We start from the raw sequence: 18,223 nt of genomic DNA on the forward strand, positions 1-18,223 counted from the left end.
TATTATATAATGTGAAATATCTTCATCCACAACACATCCCCAAGAAGAAAGTGTTGCACTGCTTGTGCTAGGCCAAGAAGGATTGGTTGGTTTTGGAAGCCTTTGACACATTTCTGTAGCTCCCTGATGTACCTGTCATATACTCTAAAGAGGCTGCAGCTTTGAATTCATCTTCTCAGGTATACATAGGAAAACTTGACTTTGAAAAGGATTGCAAAAAACTAACACCAGATTTTGCTTCCCTTGCAATCAAGGTCACAATTCCTATTAACTTTACTATGATCAAAACCAGGATTTATGCACTAAAAGAAATCAGAAGAAATACAAATAGACTTAATCAGCTACTCGGCAGGAATGCCTTATATAAGACATTAATTGCCACAGCAATTTACAGAATATGTTTAAAAATATATATATAATTTAATAATGCTGATAACACGCTTGCCAGGCAGTTTCAGTGGCTCTCTACATTATCTTTATTATTTAGGCATCTACCAAACTGGGCAGTCCAGATTGGAGGGAAAGAAAAAAAAAAGGCTATTTATTATGGAAAAGCATCCTTGCTCCCAGAAATCAAGCATGTACACAGAAGTTTGAGTTAGGTCCAGTGCTTAGATCATTCCACAGGAGTTCATAAAAAAGGCAAAGGACAACCTGTAAGACAACATTAGCTAGCAGAGCTGGCAAATGCAGCCCCTGGAAGAGGAGAAGCACATACTCTGGGAGTCAGACTACCCAGCCAGGCATGGCTCTGCATGGGAATAATGACAGACTCTGGCTGGATAAAGAGAGGAGTATGCAAATCCCTCAGATCCACACTCAGAAGCTAAAAATTCAACACCACTGATCTTCACCTGCAATTAAAACTCTCTATTTCTAGCTGGAAAAGACAGTTAAGATCATCAAGTCCAAGTGCAAACCCAACACTGCCACAGCAAGGACTTGCTCTGTTCCTGATCTGGCTGCTCACTGGAAAAGTACCTGGACCAGGATAGAACTGGATGCTTTGTACAGCTCAGGTCTCTACAGCCCTATGAGTGTCTGCACACGTGGAAGGATCATCCTCAAGGAGGTGAGGGCCAGCTCAGCCTAACATGTCAGAAAGAAGTGGTGCAGGCAGCCCTGTACACAGCTGCTGAATCCAACAGTTGCCTCCAAGACAAACATGAACACCAACCCTAAGTTTCCACGTAACTGAGAGCTGTTAAACAGCTGCTGTGTTCCCTTTTACTGCCTATAAAAGGCTGCCTGAAATGTTTTTATTGCAGACACTTCATCTTCAAGGCAGTGATTTTTCAACACTGAAGGGCCAGTCATTGATCTATCTGCAAGTTTTGTTGTTTTATTCCTTATTCCCTGACAGTCCACATCTGTTGCATGTGGGGCCTTCTGTTAAACTATTTTCTTGCACTGAGCCTCAGTTTGCAATGCTTATGTGTTTTACACACACACTTAACAAACTTCTAAATAACAGAAGATATTTTCTGAAATGTATGAAAAGTATCTGTGTATGAACAACCAACATGCTAAGAGATTTCATAGAAGAAAACACAGCTTTTATAAAATATATATATTATAAACACTTTACAAGAAGCATTCGTGAACCATACAAAGTGTGTTTGGAAGTTTCTAGGAGTTTTTAGCAACTACTCCCAGTACTTCAGACACTGTGCTTAGAATACATTATGTTTTCAGGTCAGAGACTTGTACAGCTTTATGTGTTGGCAGGACTCTCTTCCACTGCCTTGAGTGGAGATGCAATAATTCATACCAGGCAGGGCTGTAGTCACTGGTGTCAGTTCTGCAATCTCTTGCAAGAATATGAAAATATATAAATGGGTGTCCCTTCTCACCTGTGTTTCTTTTCTAGTGATAATCCCCATTCAGTTTTCTGACCCTGGTTGTCAACTTGAATTCCTCAAAATCTAATTGGTTTCTATGGACTTTCACATCACTGGATGAGCTTTGGGGTTTAACTGTTTACAAATTTAGAATTATATGAACCAGAAGCTATTGAACAAGGGAACAGAACTGCCTATTATCCCCTCAGTCACAAGCAATTTTCAAAGTAAATCTCTACTTAAAATATCACTTCATTGATTGATGCTATTTATTTATTATATAATAAAGTCTCTAATAATGTGGTATTTCATTCTCATAAAAGAATCTTTTAAACTCTCACTCAGGAGCAGATTGAATGCAAGTGACATGCTGTCATCAACCTGCCTTCAAGATTACAAACCTGCTTAAACAGCAGCCTTAAACAACAAAAAACAACCAGGCTCAGGCAGATGCCAGAACCAGGAACGGAATGCAGTCAGGCCTGGAGCTTGTATTTAGTAGCTGCAACTACAAAAACCATATTTTCCATGCAGAACAGGGGCACAGCAGGAAATAGATCTTCTAAGACGTAAATGTAGGACTGAATCGTTGCTTTACTTTAACAACGTCAGGAATTAAAACACTACCTTTATCCTCTTCTATATGAACCACATAAAAGAACTCTCAGCAAAACCCCTAGAGCCCCACATGAACTTTATGCTTTAGTTACTGTTTTGCCACAACTGTTCTTCTGCTTTCACATTTATCTCCTCTCACTGCCACCTCATCTCCCAGTTTTCCTGCTTCCCTTTTTCATCACTCTGATGGGGAGCTGTTGTGTTTTGCCTCTGAGCTGATCTTATGTGATTAAAGCAACAGGATATCTACCATCACTAAACAGTGTATTAAGGAGCCTGGTTTAACTCCTGCAGTTAACTATGTTATCATGTTGCATTTACTTTTTTGGCTGTTTCATCAGAAGCTGGGCTTTGTCCAGCTGTGCTAAGCAGCTGCACAGCAGGAGAGGCTTGATGTGGCAAGCTAACACAGACACTGAAAGCCCCTTGCAAACAGTGGCCAGCAGCACATCAGAGGTACCAAAATCACCTGATGGCCTTGGTCTGTGACCATCTAACAGCTGCCTGGCACTGTGGTGGCTGGAGGAGCAGCAGCAGATGCTCAGGTGTGATGGTCCTGCAGGTGAGCTGGGGAGTTATGCAACACCCTGTTATGCCAACACATCTGCAGCTGTACAGATGGAGCAGAAATGACAGCACTGGTTTGGGCAGAGACTGTCTAAAGGCAGGAATGGAAAGATGGGATGCTTAGAGAGAAATACTCTTCAACAACAGAATCAGAGGAGGATGAGCTACTTAGATAGTCATGCTGTTCAGATGCCACCACTTAGACCAGGATCCTCTCAACAGAAACTCTAATTATCTGGGCAGAATTTTGTAATTAATTCATTCTTACCAAAGGTAAAGGAATAGCACTTCTTCCCTTAAATTAATGTGAGTGCATTGCAGGATCATCACCCTTTTTGTTTCTTCCACTAGTCAAACATTCAGGCTGCTCTGCTCAGTGAATGGTACCATAACTCTTGTCCAGACTCCTGGGGACCAGGACAAAATACAGCTGCCCTGGAAGACACCCCCTGAAGATGAAGGGAGGGTAGGAAACACACTAATCACAGATTGGAGTTTTTCAAGTGCCTTCTGTCTTTTCAGGCCAAGCCAAACACCCTGCTGTGAGGAATTATTTCACATTAGTAGTATCAGAGACTACAGAAATGGACAGATTATATTTTGATTTTCTATTCCATCTTAGTATCTAATCACATATAAGATTTGCATCAGTTTATCTGCAGAACAGAAATATTAAATAAACACAATTATAAAGCACTCCAAGATACTTGCAGGAATGAACTGTAAATATGGCAATGTTATTTACAGTAGACACAGTGGACTGTGGAAAGGTTTGGAAATCTGAATTACAGAAGTCTTACCATCACTAATCCTAATTCTATTTAAAATGAAACAGAAACATCACGGGAAAATATACTGCTGATCATTTCATTGCAATATTTTAGGATATTTCCTTGCCATTTTCTACTGCTTTTAATTATGAAGCTACACATGATGTTTTTGATACTATCTAACAAAAAGGAATTTTAACATCAGGTATGCAGTTCCCTTTTTATTGACTTTGATGATTTCTTTCCTATATAAAGCGTATGAAAAGGAAACAGTAGTTGTACCTATGATTGTAAAACAATTCCTTATGTCAAAAACCTTATCTAAGCAAGAATTCTAAGAATTCTAAGAATTCTGCAAAAAGATGAGAATTCAAGAACATCAGAAAGCAGTTAGTGGAGGGAAAAAAGGTAGTTATCCAATTTAGAAGAGGGGCTGTAGTAGTAACTAATAACAGCAACTTAACTGCATATGAGGGAGTGGTTCCTGGCAGTCAGATATTTTATTGCACAGCTAGATGCAAGTTTGCTAAGTGGAGGCAGCAATAAAACTGTAAATGGAATAGCTACAACAGAAAAATTTTGCATCCGAGCTAAGAATGGCATCACCCAAACACTCAGCCAAGGCAGTCCTAAATCAGGGCACTAATCTGTTTTTGTAAGGAATGCCAGATAGGAAAAACAGACCCCTTTATACAACATTTCACCACCACTAGAATAAAATTAACAACTTACCGATATCTTCTGTGGCTACTGGCAAGATCACATATAAGATTAAAAGGAATATTTATACAAATATTTCCAACACGCAACAGAAAAAGTACATGGCTGGGCTGCAGCTCTGCTTAAGCAAGAGATGCAACATTGCAGTGGAAATCTCATAGAGGTATGCTGAGTGATGTTAGTTCTTTCCCTTTTAATACCACAATCCCTAACATAGAAAAAGTCTAATTCTCTTTTGAAAAAGTTCTCAATCATTACCCAAATATGGGCCCTTTGGATGTAGTTTTTAACATTAGTTACAAAATGAAATACATAATAATGGGGAGGAGACACAACATTTTAATTATGAAGGAGCAGAGACTTGTCTAGAAAAGTTTCCCTTGTCTCTTTCTCCTCTGTCATTTGTTTGCTGCTATCTCAGTTGTACAGAACTTGAGCTGACATTCAAAGGTACTTTTTTATCTGGTGAATACTGAGCTGCACTAATTGAAGTGACTTTGGTTATCGTTGTTTGTCTCTCAACTATAATTAAAGTTTCTAACTGGAATTTACAGGCATGCCTGCAGTGTGTTGTTCTCATAGATGAGGTGCCACCAGAGCTGTGGTGCCAGGGGATGAGGAATAATGGCTCTGCTCAGGGGTGAATTACACAGTTCCTTTGCAAACACTGAGGACTGTCTTGAAAAGCTCCTGCAGGCAAACAGTGGTTCCCACATCATTCTGTGACAAATAAGGCACAGCCCATGCAGTAAGTGAGTCTGATGGATGGGATTTTCAGATATTTCTGGCTTCATCATCCATAATTCACTCAAACAGGATGCCACCAGTGATCAATATTAAAGATTCTCGGCAAAGGAAGCCAGTGCAGAACAGAGCTGCAGCACGTGCAAGTTGGCAGGGAAGTAGAGAATTGTATCTGCAGCTCACCAAATTCATGTTTCCAGATCACTGTGAGGTCCAGGCACAGGGGATGAGACCACCCTGCTGCTCTGTCTTTATTTCTGAGATACTGTGAGGATTCATTTGCTGCATAGTCAAATCAGGTAACTGACAACTCCTAGGTAAAACCACATTCCACAACTCCGTAGGGTGGAGTGTTATGGGGTCATTTCAAGAAAGCAAATATAAAAAATAGTGGAAAAATTCAAACTGGAGGGATTTTTCAGTGTCTCCAGTAACTCCCACAAGTATATCCATTTTCTTTACATCGTTTTTGTATATGTTACTTTTAAGGTTAAGTAATCTCCACATCTGTCCTTGACAAGCATGTTTGAGGCCATGAACATTATTTTTCCTGTCAAGATTTGCCTCAAAACCCTTTCCCTTAAGCCCATGTACTTAGCTGGGGAGACACAGGTCTTAACCCTTTTTTCTGCCAAGGCAGTAATTCCAGCAGTTACGTAGGAAAATGGAAAGATTTTTGTAATTTGAGTCTTTGACACATACTACAGTAACAGGACAACAGCAGAGAAAGACAAAAGGAAGATTTATATGAAGGGCTTTCACAAGAACAGAGTTTGGAATTTGACACAGCTGTATGGTGTGAAGAAGCTGGCTGTGCATTTCACATTTGTAGAAATGACACAGTAAATATAAAAAGGAAAAAAACATCTTGCTTCAGATAATATATATATATATATATGAGTATACCTATGCATGTATGCAAAATGTTTTAAAATGCATTGCTTCATTACTATGACATGCACAGTTAAGGAATAGAAATAAAAGCTTTTATCAGCAAATCTGGGTCAGTGCTGACTTTCAGATTCCTTAAATTCTTTCAAAATTTATAAATCAACGTCCTTGTCAAAGCATTATTATACCACTGCTTTCTCAATTTACAGCACAAATAATGCTGTCTCTCTAAAAAACAGCTACTAAACATTTTGCCAAGGGATTGTTGCAGGAAAACAATGACAGGTACAAGATGGTTCCTCCCACACAATCTGCTAACAGCAGCAGCAAAATCAGACAGAGATCATTAGACAAACTAACCTGTGGTGTCATCCCGTGGCAGATGTACATGATTGGGATATTCTCTGTGTCTGGCCCTTGATCAAGGCATAAATCACTTTTCAAGGAATTCTGCAGCTAAAATACACAGAAAAAAAAAAAAAAGCAAGTTTTATGTGAGGAAAAAGATGGTGCGATTTCTTTCTTTTCTTTGAGAAAATAGATCATATGTAATTGAAGAAGGAAATAGGCAAAATTAAAAATCTGCTGCAGTGAAGAGAAAGCATCTGGACTAAATTCTTCCTTGCAGATAATCTAGCACCACTGATTTCAATAATGTTGCACAAAGTTTCAGGCAGGGTATATTTCAAAAAACCTCCAGAGATAGCAATATTTTTTTAATATCTGTTTTAAAAATATTTAGTCTCTGGTACACACTCTATACAGAACCTGAATGTATCGTGCTGAGCAAGATAGATGATGTATTAAACAGCTTTAAGAGTCACTCATGAGAATCTTCTGATTTCTGTAAATAATTCAAAAACCTGCTTTCAGCTGACATCTGAAGACTTCAGGGAAATTGTTATGCACCAGCTCACCTGATTATTCTGGGCTAACCCCAGCAACAATGAACAGACTTCAAAGTACTTGGCCCTGGTCAGAACAAAACCCTGTGAAAAACCTGGGCTATGCTGAGTTTTCTAAAAGTGAAATGCTGAATTAATGAGCACAGATAGCTGGGAGGTCTGTTCAGAGTGTGAGGACAAAGATACGGACTGCATACCCATGGATGTGCATAAAAGTGTTCAGTGGTGTAAGACTGGCTCAGAGAACAGGAGACAACTGCCTGATGGAGTGGAAATGTGGTTTGCAACCACCTGTGATTAACTGGGCAGTTCTGTCAGCTGTGCACAGGGGCCTCTTTTGAGGAAACCAAATTCCTTTAGAAAGGAAGCCTAGAACTGCATGTAAGAAGAGTGGAGAAGCCAGAGGCTGAACCCAGGCAGTGAATAAAATCAAAACCATCAACTCATCTCCACAAGACTTACAACTCTAAACCTAACTCTAAATCCAGTAATGGACAGGATGCATCTCAACACTAGAGAGAAAATAGGCATTAGGTATCAATACTGGCATTACTCTCAAGAATTAAAGCCTTGAGAATTACATAAAATCTTCTCTCTCAAAGCCTTCTATTTCTTATTCATAATGTAACCATAGCCATTACTCTAATAACAAAAAGATGTCTAGGCACCCCTCTCTAGCCAAACCAATGATAAATATCAGCCTTATTAATTCATGGCTTGGTCTATCACTACCTGTGAGAAACAACCTCTCACTTTAAAATTTCAAGGGTTTATTAAACCCTAACAAATACAACAGATGACTGAATAAGGAGAAAGAGCAGCACTGGGAGTGTGGAACTAAACAACCACGTGCTCGCCCACAAGGTGGCTGCTCCACCTTTTACACCTCTGGTGTTCCATCAAGTAATTCTAGCCCCTCCCTAAGTCTGGAGTCAGTTCTTCTTCGTTGTCCCTTGGTGGAGACTGCTTCCTTGCAATTTGACTGGAGGTCAGGTGCTGCTTCCTAGTACCTAGCCCGCCCTCCTCCCAAATACCCCAACTACCAAGGCCAGTGACAGCAATCCAAGGGGAGAGGAAGGAGGACTATGGGGAGAACATATCACAATAACATAACTATACATCAGTAAAACTCCTCTTAACATACATGTAATATTTATTCCTTAGTTGTGAGAGCCAACCATCACATTATCCATCTATAACGCTACCACTGTGTTTTCAAACCTCTTCCCTAAACTCCAATCCTAATGCTTGTCCTAGTGCAAACATTATAAACTTTTCCACAACAATCCCCATAATAAAGGAAGCAAAAAACCAGAAACAAAACAGCCATGGACCTGTTACTTAATAATGCTGTTGCAAAGTCTGAGGCCCAGATTCTCAGGAACAACCACTTTACAAAATCTAGTGGCTTTGTGGCAACCAACAATTAACCTGAGTAATGCAATTTTAGCCTACCAAGACTTAATCTTAAAAACAATCCAAAATATAGCAGACAATCCCTGTACTGAAACTCAGAAATAATTATCGTTACACTGAATACTACAGGTTTTGGCCCAGTGACATTGCTTTCTTCTAAATAGGAGGGTACTGCAAAATTTAGAAAGAAGTTTACTTCCCAAATATTTACTCTGCCACCAATCCCAACCCTAGCTATATTACACAGCATAAGCTAGACCTGAATGCTACAACTATTTCCCTAACTCTCACAGAACATGAGGAAATGTCGGATTCAGGAAATAAATATGTGGGGTATGTCTCTGTAGGTGCCTATATCCTAACCTTTACCCCATTCTGACAGCTTTTTCAATTACTCAGGATTTTTAAAAATTGATAATGCTATAGTAGCAGTATTTCTATTTCCTAAAAAAAAAAAAAAAAGTTTCTTATAGGTAAAAATTGATCTAGCTAAATTAAAAAATAATAGCTTTTATTTAGTGATCAAATTCTATCTGAGCTAGCCACAAAGAAAAGGACAGTGCGGAGCCCGGGATCAGTGCTGGGCGAGACACAGGTCTGACTATTACAGTATAGGGTCTCTTATGTTTCACACTGACTGTCTTGCTCAAGCAGTTTTTATAGTTTATTTTGCTCAAGGCAAGATTTTTGGTGATTGTGCTTTTCTTTCCATTCAAAGTCCCACATATTTATAGAGTCTCTTTTATTTGCCCTGAGTTGAACAAAACTGTGTCTGGAGAGTGATGTACACACCTGACTGAGTTATGGGAACTTGGCATTGAGATGTATCTTTTGGTTGTCCCAGCGATCTCAGTCTTGGGTAGTTGTTGAGACAATCATGGCTTGGGATTTTTTTGATCACCTTGGGAAACGACCCATCTCCAGACCTGTTTTAGCTTGCAAATTAAGTCTTCCTCTTTCTTACCAGCAGTAGTTTCAATATATGTGAGGCTACCCCCTGGCTCAGACTCACATGCTTTATGACAATATTTTTTAGTAATATAAAACATTACATATATATCACCTTATAGGTGCAAATTACCCATGTTACACATAACACTTTGAAATATCACACCTTTCTCTGCTGTAAGATGTGAAAGCAAACAGCAAAGCAGATACGAAAGAAGATCAGACATCTGAATGATTCTTTTACAAGAAGGATAGGGGCACTTAATCTTGTGTCATACAACAGTATTTCATAAAACAGTGAGCTGTGTATTTCACCAAACGTGACTTCTTTATCTGTTGTCATAGCTGTCCGCTGCTTCCTTTGTGATGGTACCAACAGGCCCTGTTCCTCACATCTCTCTCAGCTGATGATAATCATGTGCATTATTGGGCAGTACCTAAATCCTAGGATCATAGAATGGCTTGGGTTATGTTGGAGGTTGGGCTTTTCTGCTCTTTCCTTGTGACCTGTGGGATTTCTTTGTATTGTGCTGGTAAGAAGCACTGATGGTTGGGTGCTTGAGAGGAACTCCTTTGGTTTTTGGGAGTTTCTTTGTTGGAGGGGGGGTTGTGGCAGAAATATCACGAGAATGGGGGCAGGTAAAAAAGGATGGGGTTGGGGGCAGCTGCTCTCTCGTGACAGCTGTGACAGAAACTGTACCAAAGGGGAGAGTGCCTGCAGTCAAGGAGCCTGTTACTGGCTCCCTGGTTCTGTTTGTTGTTAATGCCATAGTTATTGGTTTTTGTTTTGCCTTGATATATATACTAGTAAAGAACTGTTATTCCTATTCCCCTATATTTGCCTGAGAGCCCCCTTCCTTTCAAACTTATAATATTTCAGGGGGAGGGAGAGGGGTTTGCATTCTCTATTCCAAGGTAGGCTTTCTGCCTTCCCTAGCAGACACCAGTCTTGTAAACCTAGACAGGTTAGAAGACACATTAAAGATTATCTCATTCCAACCCCCCTGCCATAGGCTAGGACACCTTCCACTAGACTAGCTTACTCAAAGACCCATCCACCCTGGTCTTGAACACCTCCAGGGACAAAGAGTCCATGATCTCTCTGGGAAACTTCTTTCAGTGCCACACTAGCCTTAGAGTAAAGAATTTTGTCCAAATATCTAATTTAACCCTGCCTTTGTTCAGTTTAATGCCATTCCCTCTTATCCTATCACTATACATCCTTGTGAAAAGTCCCTCTCCAGCTCCCTTTAGCTGTCTTTAGGTACTGGAAGGTTGCTCTAAGGTCTCCCCGAAGCCTTCTCTTCTCCAAGCTGACCACTGTGTCCAGTATTTCTGTAAAAAACTCTTCTTACTCTTTCTGTTTGATGAAAACCTCTCAGTATAAAATCACTGTTGCTGATTTTCCTTTTGACTTGCACAATGTGGAGTTGATCTTAAGATGAGTACTTTAGCTCTTCCACAGCCTTTACCTTATTTAGGTACTTTATTTGTATTGTATCACTTCTACCTGGAAAGACTGTTTTTGTCCAAAGCCACCTACAAGCAGAACCATGCATTAGTTGGCTGCTATGCCTCCTTCTCCTCAGGAAGCTCCACACTTGATTGGATCACAGCATCACTGAGGGCAGTTCCATGGTGTGTGGCAGAGGCTCACAGGTATCATTTTGGCATTGTTCTGAACTAATGTGGGAGTGTTACAGATAAAAAATTGATCCTGCCAAATTAAAAATGAAAAATACAAATTTTAAATAAGATGTTCTCCAAGCCAAGTTTGTCATCTCTAAGTCATGCCTTCCAAGGACAGAGACTATCTTAGAGGCTATGCCTGTCCTTATTATCTTGTTCCCAGACCTTGTACAAGTATGCAGCTTCCCAGGCCTCGAAACAGAGACTGTTTCCCAAGCTCTGTTTCCCAAGGCAGACAAAAGCCTGATTCTGGGATCTTAGACAGAGGTTTTTTGGAACAGGTATTCCATAGAATCATGGCCTTGTTCCAACAACCATTCCCCAACAGCCCAAGTCCAGGATTTCTGCAATCCATCTTTTCTTCCCATTCCAAGTCCCACACATTCATAAAGTCTCTTTTCTCTGTGCGGGGGTAGAACAATTTGGGGTCCTGCGGTGATGACTCTCCTTGATGGAGTTACTGGAACGTGGCATTCAGATGTATCAGCCTGGAGGATTTCAGTCGTTGCTGGGATGATTAATGCAGCCACATGTATTAGGTTGCAAATGAGGTTTTGTCAGAAACCAGTTTTCGAATATGTGGGGGCAACTCCCAATGCTGGTGTGTGTGCTTGCAACAATATCAAATATTACACATATCGTATCATACTGGCGTGAATTACATTCATCACATATAACAGGAGGTAACCATTAGGTAATGCATTTAGCAATGAGCTAAACCTTTGCTGAAGTGCTTTTCTTGTATGATTTTATGAAAAGCCAGCATGGTTATTTTAACATATTATCACAGGAGCCATGGAACTTCACATGATGTACGTCCCTTTGTTTGCCAAAACACAGCAGCTGCTCTATGGCACCCTCAGGGCTCTTCCAGAGCCACACTGGCCAACTGCACAGATCAGTTTTCTGAAGACAAACCTTTCACTTGTATGTTCTGTTCCCACATTTTCTAATTAGGATTGTCTTACAAAAAGAAAAAAATTAATTCAAAGGAATTAATTTTTTGTGAAAATGACAGTGGAAGTGAAAGTAAAAAGGACATCCTCGGTCTACTACCTTATTATGGGCCTGTTTTAATTTACTCTGTTCATCTTCCATGCCATGCACACCTGCCCTTCCTGTCTGGGGCCCTGCCAATTTCCAAGGGGCAAGAATTGCTTCTGCCTTAATTAGCACAATGCAATTCAAGCGTGATTGCAACACAGACAAGGGCACTACTGTCCCACAAGTAATGATGAGCCCAAAATGCATGGATTTAGCTGCACTTTCTGTTGGATGCAACATAATTCTCAAACCTCTCTAGTGGTGCTTTATACATGGGAAGCTATGTGAGATTTGGTTAACTTGGAATGTTAGTCTTTGATTGTGATACCTGTTCTAGGGTGGATCAGCATTTCCCTTAAATGGCTAAAAGTCTAATAAGGGAGAGCATCAGCCTTTAGCAGTTGGATTTGATTATATTAAAGGTCTTTCCATCCTAAATGACTCCATGTTTCTAAATTAAGATCTGGCTACAATCTTAAGAAGGCTGCAGTTGAGATACCAAGTCTATTTTGCAAATTCCCCTGCTGCCACGAACCTGCCAGCTCCAATATACCTGCAAAATCACACCTTGAGTATTTCTGTGTGGAATGCAAGCCATGAAGCAAACAAACAAACAACAAAAAAATCAGGGAGGACAGAGTGCTGTCTCTGTCAACTAACCATATTATTTAACTGGTGACTTTAAATTGATCTGATTCTTTTACTTTGAGTCAGGCATTGTCTTCATTAATTACTTCCACTATTACACCTTTTTCCCCCATGTTTTTATAATGGGAAATGTAAACAAGATCCTTACCACCCCATAGGCAATGGTATCTGAGTACATTCTCATTTCTGGATACACGCTGACAAGATACCACCTAAAGGTCTTGCACTGGAGCTTTTTCCTTAGGGCCTTCCTCTCTGAAATATCACCAATATCAATTCCGGAGTCCTGCACATGAAACAAAGGGCAGAAAAAGTCATAGAAACATCAGTGACACACTTCTGTCTAAACTACACACCCAGAACCTTCCTCATTGCAGAATCACAGAATAAACTGAGCTGGCAAGGACCCATCAGGATCACTGAGCCCAACTCCTGGCCCTGCATACCACCATCCTCAAGAGCCAAACATCGTTTTGACCTATGACAATAAACACGTTTTGGTTGTGAAGTGAGTCTGCTCCCCACACATACCCCAGAAGTGCCCTAGTTAAATATGATACAGTTCACCATGGCAGGGTCTCTTTCATAGTCTGCTTTGGTGTATGGGACTACTCCTGTTGACTTCCATGGGGTTTAGATCCAGTGTCCAATGAATATCACTGCTGTTCTCTAATTTCTTGGCACTTTCCAAATCCAAAAGGAATTGGCAGGAAGTAGCAAGTTGCCCTAGAAACATGAGTATTGCTAGTGTCCCAGTGGGGCCTAATCAATAGTGTATGACACTTTCTGGCCATTTCTGAAGCCTGGATTACTGCTTGACTGCAAAGAGCAGAAGCTCTGCTCACCTCTCTGAAACAGCACTTATTAAAGTTCTTTTGTAATGTAAAAAGATAATGTGTTATTTTTGTTAAAAGCAATTGCTGAATATTCTCTACCTTAATTTTTACTCTCCTTTACATTTCTGGCTAACCTAGTTTCTACTTTTCCTAAGAGCAGATCACAAAGCATGACTTTCATAAAGGCCTTGTATAAAAAAATCAATAATTTATCACATCAAAATCACACAGCAGAAATTTTTAGAGATGGATCTAAGTGCAAATCTGTGGCTGCTCTTGACAGGAAGTAAAATGAGACATTTTGCTCCACACACTGTGCTCAATGACTTCTGCCTCAGAGCAAAACACAGGATAAATACATTTTCATAGGGAAATCTTAGGATCTATCTTCTTAAGCAATAGCCTTTTACTGGGCCATGAACACCCCAAAGATTTTGGCAATATTTAAAAAAAACCACTGAATTTTCTTAGTTACACAAAAAAAAAAGTATCTGTGTAACTACCTATATTTCTGAGCTGCTGAAAACAACCACTACATCCCAAAGCACTGAATTAATGTTAATCTGGAACAAGTATATTTTATTATGGAAGCATTTTCTAACTGAAGTAAAATTGACTTCCACATTGGCAAAGTCTGCTAAAAAGCAGGAAACAGTGATCTGGCATTCACAGATAAGACATAACACTTTTAAAAATGGTGACTCCCCTTCTCAAGCCCTACATCATCTGTAAAACTTTATGTGGAACTACTCCTTAAGTGGAATTTTTTTTTTTCTGAATTTTGCAGCAAATGACTAAAAAGGTTATAGTGTGCTGAAAAACAATGAATGGGTCTTGTGAAGAAAACCCATTCATGCACCACTCTGGCTGCACTTGCCAGTGTATGTGACACTTATGTAAAGGAAAAGGAGGGTGCCAGCACACAAACATTCCACTTCAGGCATTAACAAGGCATCCTGGGATCAAGTACTGAATTGGTCCACTGACTTCCAAATCCTTTCTTATGCAACCTGAAGGCACCAGTGCCTGTTCCCTCACAGTTCACAGTATAAGAAAGAGAATTAAGGGCCTCAGCAATCACATCCTTTCATGCAGCTGGAGAATAAAAACAGCTCACATGTAGCACACTGGCTTTATCACCACCGATAAGAGAGTGTGCTCCCCAAAGCTGAGAATATGACAGGGGGAAAAAAAACAAACCAAGAAACAAAACCAGAAGTGCAGGCAGAACACATGAAAAGCACAGCTCCTGATTCTGGGACTTGAAGAATCTTTCCTCTGGGTTTCAAGTGCTTTTCTGAATCTATTTACCCAAGTGTCAGTGATGCAGAAGTCACCATGGCAGCAGAGGTCTCCATTTGGAGCCCTCAGCACTACAGAGAGAAGCCCACAGAGATCCTGAAAGGGCAGTCACAGCACACTGCAAAATGCACCTGACTCCTCTGGATTATTATTATTATTATTATTATTATTATTATTATTATTATTATTATTAGTAGTAGTAGTAGTAGTAGTAGTAGTAGTAGTAGTAGTAGTAGTAGTATAAGTATTATTAGTGCCCAAAGACTAAAACCTTTGGAAACATCTGACTTCTCAGAGATCTAGGAATTCTTCCAAGGAAAAAATCAGGTCCCATATTTAACATTTTGGAATAACATATTTCATGGAAAGTCCTGACTATTGTAACTAAATACATTTCTACTACCTACACAGTCCATTACCAGTATTCATTAGCTTCCAGATAGAGAATTACTCCTGTAATTGTCCAACTGCAACTTATCTTTGCATTCTTTATGAATTTGATCTCTAACTGCATTTGGATCTCAAATTTGCACAAGATTAAGCAACACCACCATCACCTCTGCATGAATATGATGCAAATTAGTGTATAGTGCTGTACATCCTCATTAGCAAAAGGAATTTCTAAGTTTTGTGTTAATGTTTTGTTTGCAAGTCAAAAAACTAAAACTTGGATTAATCAATGAAGATGAACCAATCTTCAAGAAAATAATTAACAATATGAAATAGAAACTGAAATTTAAATCTACCAGGCTAATGACAAATAAAATTCATTTGGAATTGCTTTGTCATAAAATAAGCAACTTCTGTGCAGAAATGTCTTTATTCTTGTATGGACTTCTGTGCAACTACTCAAAACTGGGACACGTAGAGGGCAGTTTTGATTCCATGAACATGGGCCTTTCAGAAAAGTCCTTTCCTATATCAGGTTATAGAGGATTTTTTTTCACAGTCATAGCAAATTAAGTGACTAATGCTGCAACCTAAAATAGGACAATGACTTCCCCACTTTTCCTTATCTAGTTTTAATCATGAGAGATGGAAGAAGCAGCTGAACCAACATCAGGTTTCATGTATTTAGCTGTTGTTTCAAACATTTTCTTCTAATTAAACTAGAGGAGAAGTACAGCATTTTATTTCTTGACACAGAAATTGCAGCAAAATCAGTTTGTCTGAACTGTTGTCAAATTAGAGAGATTTTATTAAAGAAAAACTAATCTGCTCTTTAATTTAAGACTTTGCTTTTGCTGTAATGATGAGAGTTGTACTCTAAGTTAAACTCCAAATTCAACAGAACCATGCTTTCCAGCTTCTAGGTGGAAACAATCACACAATTTCTGAGTACGTACAGTGCCCTTGCTCTGAGCCCTTTAGCTCACAGTTGTTCACAGATTAAATACCATTGACTACAGAAATGAAGAACAGCTAAAATCAAACTGAACTCTGATGTTGGCCATCTGACATTATCTCTTCAATACAATGGACCAAGCAGTACTCATCCATGGAAAAGAAATCAGGACAAACAGTCCAGTGGGGAGTTGCAGCAAGAACGTCATGACACCTACCAAGCCACCTTCACTCTGATGTTCTGTACTTATCAGATACCCCACACTTGCATCCATAGATGTCAATATGCCCTGGCAGGTCTCTCCTCACAAATCTGATGGAATTATAGCTCTCTGTGATGGTAAATAGGAGACTAAAGTTCAAATTAAGAGGTGCAATTAATGTTTTTTCCCCCCCGCATTTCTGCAGCTACTAGTTTAAAATATCCATGAAGAGTCATCAGTGAAAAGAATAAACTTGACAATAAATTATTTTTTAAGGAACCTAAAGACAAAAACATTATTCTAGAATAAGACACAACTACATATATATGCTTACATGCAATTGTGTATGTATGGGCATATACCTCATGCCTGTATATGGGACATAAATACATACATACATACAAATAAAATCCTACCAGAAAAAAAAATCAAAATTCAGGATAGTAACCAAAATGAAAAGGATCTAAAGCCAGAGTTTAGAAGCACTGGTCGCTGTGACTTACCTCCTGGGGTATGTTCCAGGCCATATAGACATGGCTCTTAAACTCGTCCATCCAGACCTCAGCCACCCTCAGAGCATTTCTCCGGACATGAGCAGTCAGATCCTCTGTGTATGGTTTGTGTGCTCTTTCGATGTGGGCAATCCTGGAGCAAGGCAGAACCTCGATGCTTCCTCCACACTGCCACACCTAGCAGGGAGAAATAAAAGGACATTCTGCTAGTGGCAGCACCCTACACCACTGCTAGCCTCCAGCAAAACACACTGGAATTGTTTTATTTCATTGTTAGAAAGGAGAATAACCATTCAAGACTTCTTGGACTATAAAGAGGTTGTGAGGGGAGGGTTATTACTTTTTCTTACCATAAATTGTTAGTGCTACTTCACCTTACTACAGAGTTTCTACGTTACCAGTAGCCACTTGTGGGAACTCAAAATGTCCCTCAGACATTTTTGGAGGTTCCGGGTCCAGGTCAGAAGCATTTGAGACCCTGGCAGGCAGCTGGAAACAGCTGTGATTTTGGGTTTGAGCCATGGAATGATTTACCAACCTTGCAGGAAGAACAAGAAGTCACAAAAGTTTAGATATTATAGTAGAAGTAGTTACAAAGTAGAGAGAAGAATTTTTGAGTGTTGTACAGGGGGGTTTTCGTTTTGTACATGGGGGTCAGAGGTTTTAAGATGGATTTGGGCCTGTCCTGTCCTTCCTCTTTCTTCTTCCTTACCTCCATGTTCTTGGTGATGTTGGCACTCACAGATTGGTTTAGAGTAGAAAAACACCATTTAATATAGGTAATAGGCATTGGGGAAAAACTGTAACCATGTAACACGTAATGTACCATATAAAAGACAGAAAAGCACCATTTAATATAGGTAATAGGCATTGGGGAAAAACTGTAACCATGTAACACGTAATGTACCATATAAAAGATAGAAAAGCACCATTTAATATAGGTAATAGGCATGGGGAAAACTGTAAACATGTAACATGTAATGTACCATATAAAAGACAGCAGCAGCCCTGGGTGGGGAGAGAAGAAGCAGTCGGGGTCAGAGAGGATGTCAGGGTGTGTGTGTGCCTCTGCCTGAGCTCTGAGCAAACCACAGCAGCCTGAGAAGAAAATCTTTTAGATTACTTGCAATAAACTGCCTTGGGACTGAACAACAGAGACTGCTGAGCCTTTCTTTGGAAGCTCGGGTTGGAAGAGAGACTTTTCCACCACACGGAGCCACCCCTG

The 18,223-nt window shown here is 39.8% G+C and overlaps 1 protein-coding gene across 3 annotated transcripts in view; it reads right to left on the reverse strand.

Annotated features, from left to right (window-relative positions):
- The window catches only part of GALNT18 (polypeptide N-acetylgalactosaminyltransferase 18), a 213,247-nt gene that overhangs the window by 40,185 nt on the left and 154,839 nt on the right, over positions 1-18,223 (reverse strand). For 2 of the 3 annotated variants that reach the window (XM_021544858.3, XM_021544855.3), the window contains exons 8-10: positions 16,990-17,175; positions 12,950-13,087; positions 6,512-6,607 (exon numbers count right to left, since the gene is read on the reverse strand). In XM_021544858.3, coding sequence (XP_021400533.1) covers positions 6,512-6,607; positions 12,950-13,087; positions 16,990-17,175 — 420 coding nt within the window. The remainder of the gene's footprint in view (positions 1-6,511; positions 6,608-12,949; positions 13,088-16,989; positions 17,176-18,223) is intronic. The other variant, XM_021544857.3, reaches the window with a different exon arrangement.

The sequence above is a fragment of the Lonchura striata genome, chromosome 6 (assembly GCF_046129695.1).
Source record: "Lonchura striata isolate bLonStr1 chromosome 6, bLonStr1.mat, whole genome shotgun sequence".
NCBI lineage: Eukaryota > Metazoa > Chordata > Aves > Passeriformes > Estrildidae > Lonchura > Lonchura striata.